The sequence below is a fragment of the Hemibagrus wyckioides genome, linkage group LG03, assembly GCF_019097595.1.
Source record: "Hemibagrus wyckioides isolate EC202008001 linkage group LG03, SWU_Hwy_1.0, whole genome shotgun sequence".
Taxonomy (NCBI): domain Eukaryota; kingdom Metazoa; phylum Chordata; class Actinopteri; order Siluriformes; family Bagridae; genus Hemibagrus; species Hemibagrus wyckioides.
In genome coordinates, this window is record NC_080712.1 from 34,401,184 (window position 1) to 34,414,136 (window position 12,953).

Genomic DNA, 12,953 nt, shown 5'->3' on the forward strand with positions numbered 1-12,953 from the left:
CCTGAGTCTCTCCCTTTTTTAACAGCAGGATGTTTAATGGATGGGGTGATTATTTCATTATAGTTAGAGGGACAGTGAGTGATCGATTTACTCCAGGTTTCCTGGAGGGTGATAATGTCTGTGTCTTCTGTGGTGTTCTGAAATTCACTGGTTTTAATTTTGCACCCAAAAAGTGAAGATGTAATGCCCTGAATGTTCCACATACAAATTGAAAGTTATTTCATATCAGAAGAGATGAAATCAGGCCACAAATACAAATAGTCTTAAGGCAGAGATAAACCTGTACGGATTTTTTTTTTTTTTTTTTTTTTTAACCACCAAGCATGTAAACAAACTAAAGAAACATATACATGTATACACTGTGTGTGTTTGTTTGTTAGTGTGTGTATGTGTGTGTGTGTATGTGTGTGAGTGCACCATGTTCTTAGTGGAAATGTTCAGCACTTAGCTCATCAGTCTGGTGTATATAAGGTTGAGCAGGTGTTTGATTTCTCCCAGGTCTGCTGGACTCCTTGGTGTGTTCACTACAGCAGCGTAGCTCTGTCGCTGTGACTGTTGGGTGGGTCTGGGTGGTGTTGAGGTCACTGGACTGGTACTGGGGTGTCTAGGTGAGGTGGTGGACCGTTGTACCTGGGCTGCTCTTGGTGCACGAATAGGTGAATGGTACCAGGGAGGTGGATACTGGTGATGGTCTAGTAGCTGAGCTCTGATCTTCATTGGTGGTGAGTAGGGTTGTCTGGGGAGGCTGGGTTTGCTGTTCTTCTGAGGGCTATCTGGGTTGCGTCCAAGAGCGGCATCTTTAAGATTCTTTGCCAACATGCCCACCACGTCCTTGCGTAGGTGGACGTAATCATGGAGGCTGTGGATGTTGAGGTTAGGGTGGTGTGCCAGGTGAACGTTTGCCATTAATGCACAGCCGCGGGTGATCTCTGTATTTACCCTTTGGATGGTGGTAGGATGTAAATCTCTCCTGGGTAGGAGGGTAGAGATTATTATTTTGGAGGAAGGGAATTTGTGTGTAGTAGTCTGTGCCACTCTCTTGATAGAATCAGCCACTCTTTCCTGTTGTGATCTTAGATCATTAGTTCCAGTGTGGATGATGATGTGGCTTGGCTCATTGGAGATGGTCTTAGTGATGAGCTCGAGTGCGTTGCTGGTCCTGGGACACCACAGTTTAGTGACTCGACGACCAGGGGAGAGCTTTTCTTCATCTAGAAATTTTCCATTAGAGTCTATTAGTATGACAAAGTCTGCATCTGTGTATGTGTGTGTTGGAGATTTTGTGGGTTGTTTTTCTGTTCCTGTTTTTACATCAGGATTATGTGGTTCTGCCTGGGGTCTTGGTGGATCTGCCTGGGGTCTTGGTGGTTCTGCCTGGGGTTTTGGTGGTTCAGTCTGGGGTCTTGGTGGTTCTGCCTGGGGTTTTGGTGGTTCAGTCTGGGGTCTTGGTGGATCTGCCTGGGGTTTTGGTGGTTCAGTCTGGGGTCTTGGTGGATCTGCCTGGGGTTTTGGTGGTTCAGTCTGGGGTCTTGGTGGTTCTGCCTGGGGTTTTGGTGGTTCAGTCTGGGGTCTTGGTGGCTGTGTTGTGGTGTTTGGTGGTTCAGTCTTGGGTCTTGGTGGTTCTGCCTGGGGTTTTGGTGGTTCAGTCTGGGGTCTTGGTGGATCTGCCTGGGGTTTTGGTGGTTCAGTCTGGGGTCTTGGTGGTTCTGCCTGGGGTTTTGGTGGTTCAGTCTGGGGTCTTGGTGGATCTGCCTGGGGTTTTGGTGGTTCAGTCTGGGGTCTTGGTGGTTCTGCCTGGGGTTTTGGTGGTTCAGTCTGGGGTCTTGGTGGCTGTGTTGTGGTGTTTGGTGGTGGTTGGGGGTTTGATGGTCCTGGATGTGAGTTTAATAGCTGTGTGTGAGGTGGTCTATCCTCTGCTGGTTTGGGTGGCTCCTGACTGGCTTTGCGTTCCTTTAGCTGCTCCCTCAGGGTGTTTATTGTCTGATCCCTGAGGTGGAACTCTTCTTTTATGGCATTAAGCTCAATCCTCAAAGTGTCTTTGTCTTTTTGTAGCTTACCAAGTTCTACCTTCAGTTCTCGCATTGCAGTGTTGAACTCAGATTTTATAAGGCTCAGCTGATCTTTTAGAAATTGATATGGTTGTGTAGGATGAGGATTGGAGAGTACCTTCTCCTTGAGTTCTATCAGCTCCACCTCTTGTAGAGAAAGGTTCTCTTTGATTTGGGACACTGTCTTCTCCAGCTGTCTGATCTGTTCAGGACTGTAGTGTGGTGAGGGCTCCTCCCCCTGCTCCTCTTCTTGCTCCTCCTCCAAGCTCAAGTCTACATTGCTGCCTCTCTCTCTCTCTCTCTCTCTCTCTCTCTGTCCATCTCTCTGTCTCTGTCCCTCTCTCTCTCTCTCTCTCTCTCTCTCTGTCTCTCTCTGTCCCCCTCTCTCTCTCTCTCTCTCTCTGTCCCTCTCTCTCTCTCTCTGTCTCTCTCTCTCTCTGTCCCTCTCTCTCTGTCTCTCTCTCTCTCTGTCCCTCTCTCTCTCTCTCTCTGTCTCTCTCTGTCCCCCTCTCTCTCTCTCTCTCTCTCTCTGTCCCTCTCTCTCTCTCTCTCTGTCCCTCTCTCTCTCTCTCTCTCTCGTTCTCTCTCTCTCTCTCTCTCTCTCTCTCTCTCTCTCTCGTTCTCTCTCTCTCTGTCCCTCTCTCTCTCTCTCTCTCTCTCTCTGTCCCTCTCTCTCTCTCTCTCTGTCCCTCTCTCTCTCTCTCTGTCTCTCTCTCTCTCTGTCCCTCTCTCTCTCTCTCTCTCTCTCTCTCTCTCTCTCTTTTTAGATGGTATGGATATAACAGATAGGAAATGCAATAATAAACACATTCGCCGGATTTTTCAAACTCAAAGAAGAATTACTCCTAGAGGGAAACTTTACTGGAGATCTTATATTCAAGATATTAACTGGCCTAAAGCCTGGCTTCTGCCTAATAAATACTGCATTTCCAACAAAAGAAAAGAAGTTCATTTTAAGATTCTCCACAAGATTTACCCTGTCAGCTCTGTCTTATCTAGATAGTCGGAGGTAGATAATAAATGTTCTTTCTGTGATACAGTTGATGAAACTTTGATACATTTGTTCTTTGAGTGTGAGAAAACAAAAAGATTCTTAACTCTCCTAAAATGCCACCTCTTGGACCACCTCAATGTATCTCACTCCTTTGGCATTAAAGATGTAATTTTTTATTATGAGAATTCGGAAAATAAACCTCTTGAATTTGTAGTTAATTATTTTGTCTTAAATGCAAAATTCTTCATAATTATTCTACATAAACAAAGAATTCGAAAGGAACAATTGTATTTCCCCCTTTTCATAATGGAAATGCCCTGACTTTTTAATTCTCTTAAACTAATTTGATTTAAGAAGAAGAAGAAGAAACTTCTACATTTCTATGACACTGCTTTAATTGAAGTAAATATATTTCTTGCTACATCTTTCCCACTGTTTATATATCATAACTTTCCTCTCGTGTCTTTTACCTTTACTTGGACTGCCATATTATTTATAATTCTTTGTCCTTTGTCTTTGATTTGTTGTAATTAATGTTTTGTTGTTGTTGTTGTTTAACTGTATTTAATGTGCTTAGTATTTTATTTTGTATTGTTTCAAGTTATTTCAATAAACACACACACACACACACAGAACAGGATACAGGAAGTGATAAACATCAGAGGAATGTTTTATCAAAAAATTTCTTTTGAAGCAGGAAGTTGCTCCACTTCCTGATAGTAACTGTATTCATCACACACTTCCTGTTCACATTAATTTCTCTCTCTCTCTGTCCCTCTCTCTCTCTCTCTCTCTCTCTCTCTCTCTCGTGAAATATTTGCATGTAGAATAAACCGGTCTGTAGTCTGACCATGACAAAGTCCACTTTCCCACAGTAACACTGCCTCACTGACTCTGATCTCTCTTCCACATTAGTACTGAAGAAACCAGTCCTACACACACACACACACACACACACACACACACACACACACTTCACAATCCTGTCTGTTGAAGCGCTCTGAAATGCAGGCTGTACGCGTCAGTATTTCCACTTCCTCCTACACACACACACACACACACACACACACAGATTCCTCTGTTGTTTTCAGTTGATATGTATATTTTAGCCAACTTAAACAATTGTTTCCTGAATGTGAATTTCAATGTGTATGATAATGCAGGAGAAGGGTAGGGACTGTCCTGTTGTGTGTGTGTGTGTGTGTGTGTGTGAGAGACTTTCCTGAGTTAAATATCATTTGCTGTTGTGTTGTTGTGTAGCTCCAGGGTCCTGGAGAAACATTGTCTCATGTCACTGTGTACTGTGTCAGCTATATATGGATGAAATGTCAATAAAAGCTTTTTGACTTGATGAGGTATGAGGTGTGGATGCAGTGAGGTGAGGATGCAGTGTGGTGTGAGGTGAGGATGCAGTAAGGATGCAGTGAGGTGAGGATGCAGTGAGGGTGAGGGTGCAGTGAGGCTAAAAAAAGCTTTTTGACTTGAGGTGTGAGGTGAGGATACAGTGAGGTGAGGATGCAGTGAGGTGTGCAGGGAGGGTGAATTGAGGGTGAGGTGTGCAGTGAGAATGCAGTGAGGTATGAGATGAGGATGCAGTGAGGTGAGGATGCAGTGAAAGTGAGGGTGAGGATGGTCTGAGGTGTGAGGGTGAAGATGGTGTGAGGTGAGGATGCAGTGAGGTGTGAGGGTGAGGATGCAGTGAGGGTGAGGGTGAAGATGGTGTGAGGGTGAGGATGCAGTGCACTCTTCAGGTGGAAGACAGGAAGTCAGTGCTGCTCTTTTCTTGTTATTTGAATCTATTTCCACAGTGAAAGGGAAACTGAGGTTAAACTCACACCATGTTGTTTTGACTTATGATATATTTTTGTGCCCTGGAGCATCTGACAGTTTGCTGACCTCGTGATCAGTCCTGACAAAACACCCCATGAGGAAGTGTCTGCTGAGCTAACAGCTGTTTAACAGCTGCAGTGTGAGGGACAAGAGAGACATTAAATGTAAGTGTAAAGGGGTCATGAGTACGGCACATCACCCTGTAATGAGGACACTTCATCTTTAGGAAACTGCTCCCAGAAATAAAACACTTGGAGACGTGCTGTTAGAGGAAAATAATCAGCTGTAGGACATGTGGACCAAATGATCCAAATGAACATTATTAAAAATGCAGCAGTAAACCTTCAGCACTATTCAGGCCTCCTGTCCAGCAAGAGTGACCCATCGAGTAACACAGACCTTTTAACAGATCAGAAACCTTCCAATGTTTTATTTAAACATAAATATTATGATGATGTCACCGTGATGTTGACCGAAGCTGCCATTGTTTATGACTGAATTTAACACTAACTGATAGAACTGAACTGTAATTACACAACACCCTGAACATCTGCCTGAACATCTGTCTAAACATCTGGGTGTCAGGAGTTCAGTGAAACCTCCAGTTTCTGTTCTTCTGAAATAGTTCTCCTCTCATGTCCAGATTCGTCTTCACAGCTGTTAAAAGTGATGAAGCCACTGAAATAGTGGGCGGAGTCACAGTTTAGTTTAGTTTAGTATGATCTGGTATCAGAAATGAAATCAGTGAAACTGTATAACAGAAAAAACAACAGTATGGTCATTTGAAGTAAAAATGCTTGTTCACAAAATATCTATGTCACAGTTCTTCAGTAATCTGACCAGAGTCTGGATCTTCTCCTGGACACACAGGACAGGATCACAGCAGAACCGGAGCACACACCATTAACGTGTTTCATCAGAAATATTAATCTACATTCAGTCCACTAAAATGTTTTTGTGAGCACAGAATGAGGGGTGAGGTGGACAGGAGCTGGTGATCAGGAAGGAGACGTGGTTTCGAAGCCTTGACTCCACACAAGTAGAACATGAAGGTCAGTGACTAGTGTCCATCTAAATAAATGAATCCTAATATAAAATTCTACTTCTCTTCTTCTAATCTAACCTCCTCCCCTGAAACCGTCCTTTAACAGAGTTTCTGTACTACTTTCAGCTTCATCTGCTTTTGCTGCTTCTGCAGGATTTTCTGCTGCTGTCTGATTCCTGGAAGCTGCTGAAGACTCGATGTCAGTCTCTGAAATCTTTCTGGACTTTTCCTTTTTCATCCTCCAGTGCAGAAAGATCATGAGTGAAGTGATCACAGCTAGTGCCGTGACCCGACAACAGAAAGCACGATGAGTCCTGCTCGCTGTCGGCTCTGGTCAAATCCTCCATTTTCTGTGAAACAAAAGAACATGTTCAGTGTATTTTATTTTATTTTATACTTGACACTGTAGAAATCTTTACTCCGTTTCACATCTGAATGCTGGCAGTTAGACTTCACGTCTCCGGGACCTTTGGTCTTGAGGAACCCACCTGAGAAGAGGTCGATGTTCCTCCTGATCTCCTGCTCCAGATCTGGGTTCTTCATGATGAAGGTGATGGAGGAGTTGACGGTTCCACTGAGGTTCAGTTTACTGTTCACGCTGTACAGATGTGTGTGTTGGTCCTGCCTCAGCTGCGTGTGTGTTTGGTCGGTGACGTCGCTGGCGTTTCCCATCAGCCACTGCAGGGAGGGGGAAGGGAACCCGCCCTCTGAGGTGACCAGCACCTCCACGTGGCCGTCGCTCAGCACGGAGATGTGCAGACGAGGCTCGGGGTAGAACGCTAAAGGAAGGGTAGAGAAGAGTGCTGAGTGGTGGGTTACCATGGTAACCAGTAATCATTCACCATGAGCGCTAGCTAGCTAACAGTTTTCAGAGCACTTTATTGTACAGTCGCATCGTTACCTGCTACTTTAAGGGGGAAGCTCTTCCTCTGGCTGCCCAGCCGAGTGCTGACGGAGCAGGTGTACTCCCCCGCGTCCTCCAGAGTGATACGGTCCAGCCTGAGTGACGCGTTCCCCTTCTTCATCTCCTGGTGGAACAGGCTGGTGCGGTTGGCATATCTCCGGCTCTGGTACTGCGGCTGGTCTCGGCCGTGGTAGAAACTATGGACCACCTCTAGCTGGCGCTGCCACATGATCACGCTGCTGTCTGGGTCCCACTGACCGCTCACCGGGAACGTGCAGGACAGAAGCACCGCCTCCCCGTACACACCCAACTGTACACCAGTGGGTACCGAGATCTCAAACTCGGCTACAGACACAAACATGAGAAGAGATCTTTAATAATAATAATAATAATAATAATAATAATAATAATACATTTTATTTATAGGTGCCTTTCTCAACACCCAAGGACACTGAACAATAAGTTACAAAACAGCACTGTGTGAGAGGGCAAGTAGGATTTAGGAAGAGTAAGCAAGCTTAAACAGGTGAGACTTGAATCTAGATTTAAAGATAAACAGAGAGTCAAGGTTACGGATGTCTGGAGGTAAAAAATTCCAGCGCTGGGAAGCAGAGCAACAGAAAGCCCTCTGCCCCATGGTGGCGAGACGAGCAGAAGGCACAGAAAGATGAAGAGAAGAGGCAGATCTAAGAGAACGAGATGGAACATGAATATGGAGAAGATCAGACAAGTATGAAGGGGCAAGATTGTGAATAGCTTTAAAAGTGAGAAGAAGAATCTTAAAGTCTATGCGAAGCTTGACTGGAAGCCAGTGAAGCTGCTGCAGAACCGGAGTGATGTGGTGAAATGAAGGAGTTTTAGTGATGATACGAGCTGCTGAGTTTTGAACCAGTTGAAGTTGAAGAAGAGATTTATGAGAGAGACCAAAAAGAAGGGAGTTACAATAGTCAATATGTGAGGTAACAAGATTGTGAACAAGAATAGCAGTAGCATTCTGTGTGAGGGAAGGACGAAGACGGTTGATATTACGTAGATGGAAATACGCAGACCGGGTAATGTTATTAATATGTGATTGAAATGAGAGTGAACTGTCCAGGAGGACACCCAAACTCTTAACCTGAGTAGAAGGGGAAACAATAGAATTGTCAATAGAGAGGGAGAAGCTATTCATTTCAGATAAAGTTGCTTTAGTACCAATTAAAAGAAATTCAGTTTTCTCACTATTTAATTTGAGGAAGTTGGAAGAGAACCAGGATTTGAGTTCATTAAAGCAGTCAAGAAGAGAGGAAGGAGGGAGGGTAGCATTAGGTTTGCTGGAGTAATCGAGTTGGGTGTCATCCGCATAACAGTGACATAGAATACCATATTTTCGAAAGATATTGCCAAGAGGAAGAAGGTAGATGATGAAAAGAAGAGGTCCAAGGACAGAACCTTGCGGGACTCCAGTGTTAACAGGGGAAGATTTGGAACTAAAAGAGTGTAATTTGATGAACTGCGTGCGCTCTGATAGATATGATTTAAAGCAGTCCAGAGGGGTGTTAGTAATGCCAACTGAGATAAGTCGATTAAGAAGGATGGTATGAGAAATGGTATCAAAGGCCGCACTTAGATCAAGAAGGATAAGAATGGTAACTCAACCAGAATCAGCTGCCATGAGAAGGTCATTAGTAATTTTTAAAAGGGCAGTTTCAGTGCTATGAAAAGGGCGAAAACCAGACTGGAAATGTTCATACAAGTTATTACAAGTTAAATGAGAATGAAGTTGAGAAGCAACTATTTTTTCAAGGATTTTTGAAAGAAAAGGTAAGTTGGAGATAGGGAGATAGGGCGGAGATTGTTGAAATTACTAGGATCAGCACCAGACTTTTTCAGAATTGGAGTAATAGCGGCAGTTTTAAGTGGGACAGGAACAATTCCAGTAGTAAGAGAGGAGCAAATGATAGCAGAAATAAGAGGAATCAGAGGGGGAAGACAGGCCTTGACCAGAACAGTGGGAAGTGGATCCAGAGAACAAGTAGAAGACTTAGACTTATGTATAAGATCTGAAATACACTATATTGCCAAAAGTATTTGCTCACCTGCCTTGACTCGCATATGAACTTAAGTGACATCCCATTCCTAATCCATAGGGTTCAATATGACGTCGGTCCACCCTTTGCAGCTATAACAGCTTCAACTCTTCTGGGAAGGCTGTCCACAAGGTTTAGGAGTGTGTTTATGGGAATTTTTGACCATTCTTCCAGAAGCACATTTGTGAGGTCACACACTGATGTTGGACGAGAAGGCCTGGCTCTCAGTCTCCGCTCTAATTCATCCCAAAGGTGTTCTATCGGGTTGAGGTCAGGACTCTGTGCAGGCCAGTCAAGTTCATCCACACCAGACTCTGTCATCCATGTCTTTATGGACCTTGCTTTGTGCACTGGTGCACAGTCATGTTGGAAGAGGAAGGGGCCAGCTCCAAACTGTTCCCACAAAGTTGGGAGCATGGAATTGTCCAAAATGTCTTGGTATGCTGAAGCATTCAGAGTTCCTTTCACTGGAACTAAGGGGCCAAGCCCAGCTCCTGAAAAACAACCCCACACCATAATCCCCCCTCCACTACACTTGGCACAATGCAGTCAGACAAGTACCGTTCTCCTGGCAACCGCCAAACCCAGACTCGTCCATCAGATTGCCAGATGGAGAAGCGCGATTGGTCACTCCAGAGAACACGTCTCCACTGCTCTAGAGTCCAGTGGCGGCGTGCTTTACACCACTGCATCCGACGCTTTGCATTGCACTTGGTGATGTATGGCTTGGATGCAGCTGCTCGGCCATGGAAACCCGTTCCATGAAGCTCTCTGCGCACTGTTCTTGAGCTAATCTGAAGGCCACATGAAGTTTGGAGGTCTGTAGCGATTGACTCTGCAGAAAGTTGGCGACCTCTTCGCACTATGCGCCTCAGCATCCGCTGACCCCGCTCCATCAGTTTACGTGGCCTACCACTTCGTGGCTGAGTTGCTGTCGTTCCCAAACACTTCCACGTTCTTATAATACAGCTGACAGTTGACTGTGGAATATTTAGGAGCAAGGAAATTTCACGACTGGATTTGTTGCACAGGTGGCATCCTATCACAGTTCCACGCTGGAATTCACTGAGCTCCTGAGATCGACCCATTCTTTCACAAATGTTTGTAAAAACAGTCTGCATGCCTAGGTGCTTGATTTTATACACCTGTGACCATGGAAGTGATTGGAACACCTGATTCTGATTATTTGGATGGGTGAGCGAATACTTTTGGCAATATAGTGTATCTGAATTGGTAGGAAACTGGAAAGTGGAGAAAGGATAAAGAATAGGCCAAGATTCAGAAGTAGTAAGGGAGGATGGTGAGCCTAAGTGCAGATGAATTTTGTATATTTTATCATTGAAAAAGGACATCAGAGAGTTGCAAAAGGCAGATGAATTTTCAAATTTTACATATCCTTAACCTTTAATCCTTGACCTAAAGCTTAGTTCACACTACAGGATTTTAAGCCCGATTTGTAAATTAACGAGCTGGCCAACAGATCAGTCTGTGATCGTGGGAAAACCAGCGGGTGATCAGAGCTCGGCAATCTTTATGTGTGAACTACTCAACGACGCCTCAAAGAGGCTCACTGACGTGTCGCTGAACCTCGCAGACAAAATCCAGATATCTGGCATGTTAAATATCTGGGACGGTCGGCCGACTCCACATCACATGGTGTCAATTGTAGCTACGACCTCCAGCCAATGAGAGAGCAAGTCAACAGAGTTGAGGTCACCAGAAGAAAAGCAGCAGCAGCAACATGGTTTCAAAAATAGTGTGGACACAACATTTATTTTAATAAATTAACATGTATTTAGAACGAGACTCCTGCCGACGTCCATTTTCAAAACAAACCTCTACCGAAAGTCTCGCGTCATTTCCGGATCCACCTGTCGCATGTGTTTTCGTGACAAAACGTGGTTTGGGGACGACATTGAGGGGTTGAGTGACAAGAATTGTCAGATGGTGTGGTGTGCGACGCCCTCTTGTGGATCAATTACGAAGCATCACGTAGTGTGAACACCACAAGGACAAAAAGACATACAGTGAAGTCATGTAGTCTGAACAGCAAAGAGATCTGCCGAAGGTTAAAGTCTTGTAGTGTGACCAGGCCTTAACACTGCAGGACTTTCAAAGTTCATGGTTGATCAGATCATGGTTGCTTTCACCTTGCATGACTATCTGTGTTAGCATTCAGTCTCTGCTGTGTTCACACTGCATGATGGATTGGTGACAGGAGCTTTCACACTGCATGACTTCACAATAGGAAGAATCTCCAATGAGTGCTATCTTAGCTTATTAATTTCACTTAAAATATCTCTTTTGTTATTATTAATTTTTTTATATTCTGGAAATTATTCTTTTACAGTTTGCAGGAAGAGTGACAGAGGAGAGAATAAAATGTAGCCGGAGTAATTTCTGTTGCCCGGTCCTGCGCATCTTTTCACACAATGCAGAGCTAAATCAAGACCGGTCACACGGCCAAATGGTCAGTGTGGGGAACGAGGATTATGTGTTCCGCAGTGTGCTGCTGCTAATGCGGCTGGTCAAGCAAATATTTCTGTTTTATTTCTGTTTGATATAATTGTAGAGCTTATTTATTCTGATATAACTATATTTAAGACATTTTTCTAATAAAATCCAATAAACTCTGTTAAACTATAATATTGTGCTCCAACCGAAGCCATGCTTGCTGATATTGTGGTCTATAACTCCTTCCCAAACTGACCGCTGCCCTGTATCTCGCTCTCTCATTGGCTGTAGGTCATCGCCGAGGTATGTTTCAGTCAGAGGTCCTGTCACACTGCAGGACTTTGAGTCACCGACAGGTCCAGATGTTTAGCATGCCAGATATTTCACGGGACTCATGGTCAGGCCGAGTTTTTGGTCATTCACACAGCACGATTGTCGATGTGCCCTGATTTTGCAAAACTAGTCGGTGACTGAAAAGTCATGCAGTGTGAACTCGGCATTAGACTTTCCGCTCACATTCACACTGACTCCCTGTGTTTTACACCAACAGCTCGACTAATTAACACTCATTAGGCTTCATCCCTCAGATACACACTTTTAATCTTAATCTGAGGTGTAAATGTAAAGCTGTAGTAAAAACAGACTTACTGTAAGAGGAAACTCCATCTAACAGCAGCAGTAGAAGATGAAGAGAGAGAGTCAGTGCTGAATCCCTCACACTGTTACCTCTCATATCCCTCTGAAGCTGTCCGGGGTGAGTGTCCGTGTGTGTCGGAGTGTGTGTCGGAGTGTGTGTGTGTGTGTGTAAGTAAGTAAGTAAGTAAATGAACATCAGATCTGTGTGACTCCGAAACACTCCTCTGTACTGACTGAGCAGTCTTATACAGCAGGGAGTTATAAACTCGCCCCGCCCCTTCAGGAACAATCTAGACCAATCGTTGACACTGACGTCATTATTTGGGTGTGTCTGTGGAAACAACACTGAACAGTGAGAAACAAAGCTCTGGTCTGATTTCATGTATTTTGTGTGTTTTTCTATTTATATTCCTGCTGAAGAGTGACAGTGTAAGTTCCTGAGATCTTACAGAGAGAGGAATATAACCACTTCCACATGACTGAGAGAAATCTAATGATTAAACTCATGCTCAAGCAGAGATCTGATCAGATTTCAGCTCCAATTTATACAGAAACACAGAAATTCTACAGGATTCACACACTTACTAGCTGCAGTGGACACAGTAATGTCCTGCTTTAGAGAGAGAGAGAGAGAGAGAGAGAGGAGACAGAGAGAGAGAGAGAGAGAGAGAGAGAGAGAGGAGACAGAGAGAGAGACAGAGAGAGAGAGAGAGAGAGAGAGGAGACAGAGAGAGAGACAGAGAGAGAGAGAGAGAGAGAGAGAGAGGAGACAGAGAGAGAGACAGAGAGAGAGAGACAGAGAGAGAGAGACAGAGAGAGAGAGAGAGAGAGGAGACAGAGGGGGGGGGTGGAGAGAGAGAGAGAGAGAGAGAGACAGAGAGAGAGAGAGAGAGAGAGAGGAGACAGAGAGAGAGAGAGAGAGAGAGAGAGGAGACAGAGAGAGAGACAGAGAGAGAGAGACAGAGAGAGAGAC

The 12,953-nt window shown here is 44.5% G+C and overlaps 1 protein-coding gene across 1 annotated transcript; it reads right to left on the reverse strand.

Moving 5' to 3' along the window:
* Positions 1-5,125: 5,125 nt before the first annotated feature.
* On the reverse strand, positions 5,126-12,212 carry LOC131345477 (CD276 antigen-like). Its single transcript, XM_058378406.1, has 4 exons — positions 11,993-12,212; positions 6,819-7,166; positions 6,406-6,696; positions 5,126-6,267 (listed from the first exon to the last, which is right to left on the reverse strand). The coding sequence occupies exons 1-4, from the start codon at positions 12,174-12,176 to the stop codon at positions 6,194-6,196; spliced, it is 897 nt and encodes a 298-aa protein (XP_058234389.1). The 5' UTR covers positions 12,177-12,212; the 3' UTR covers positions 5,126-6,193.
* Positions 12,213-12,953: the final 741 nt, after the last annotated feature.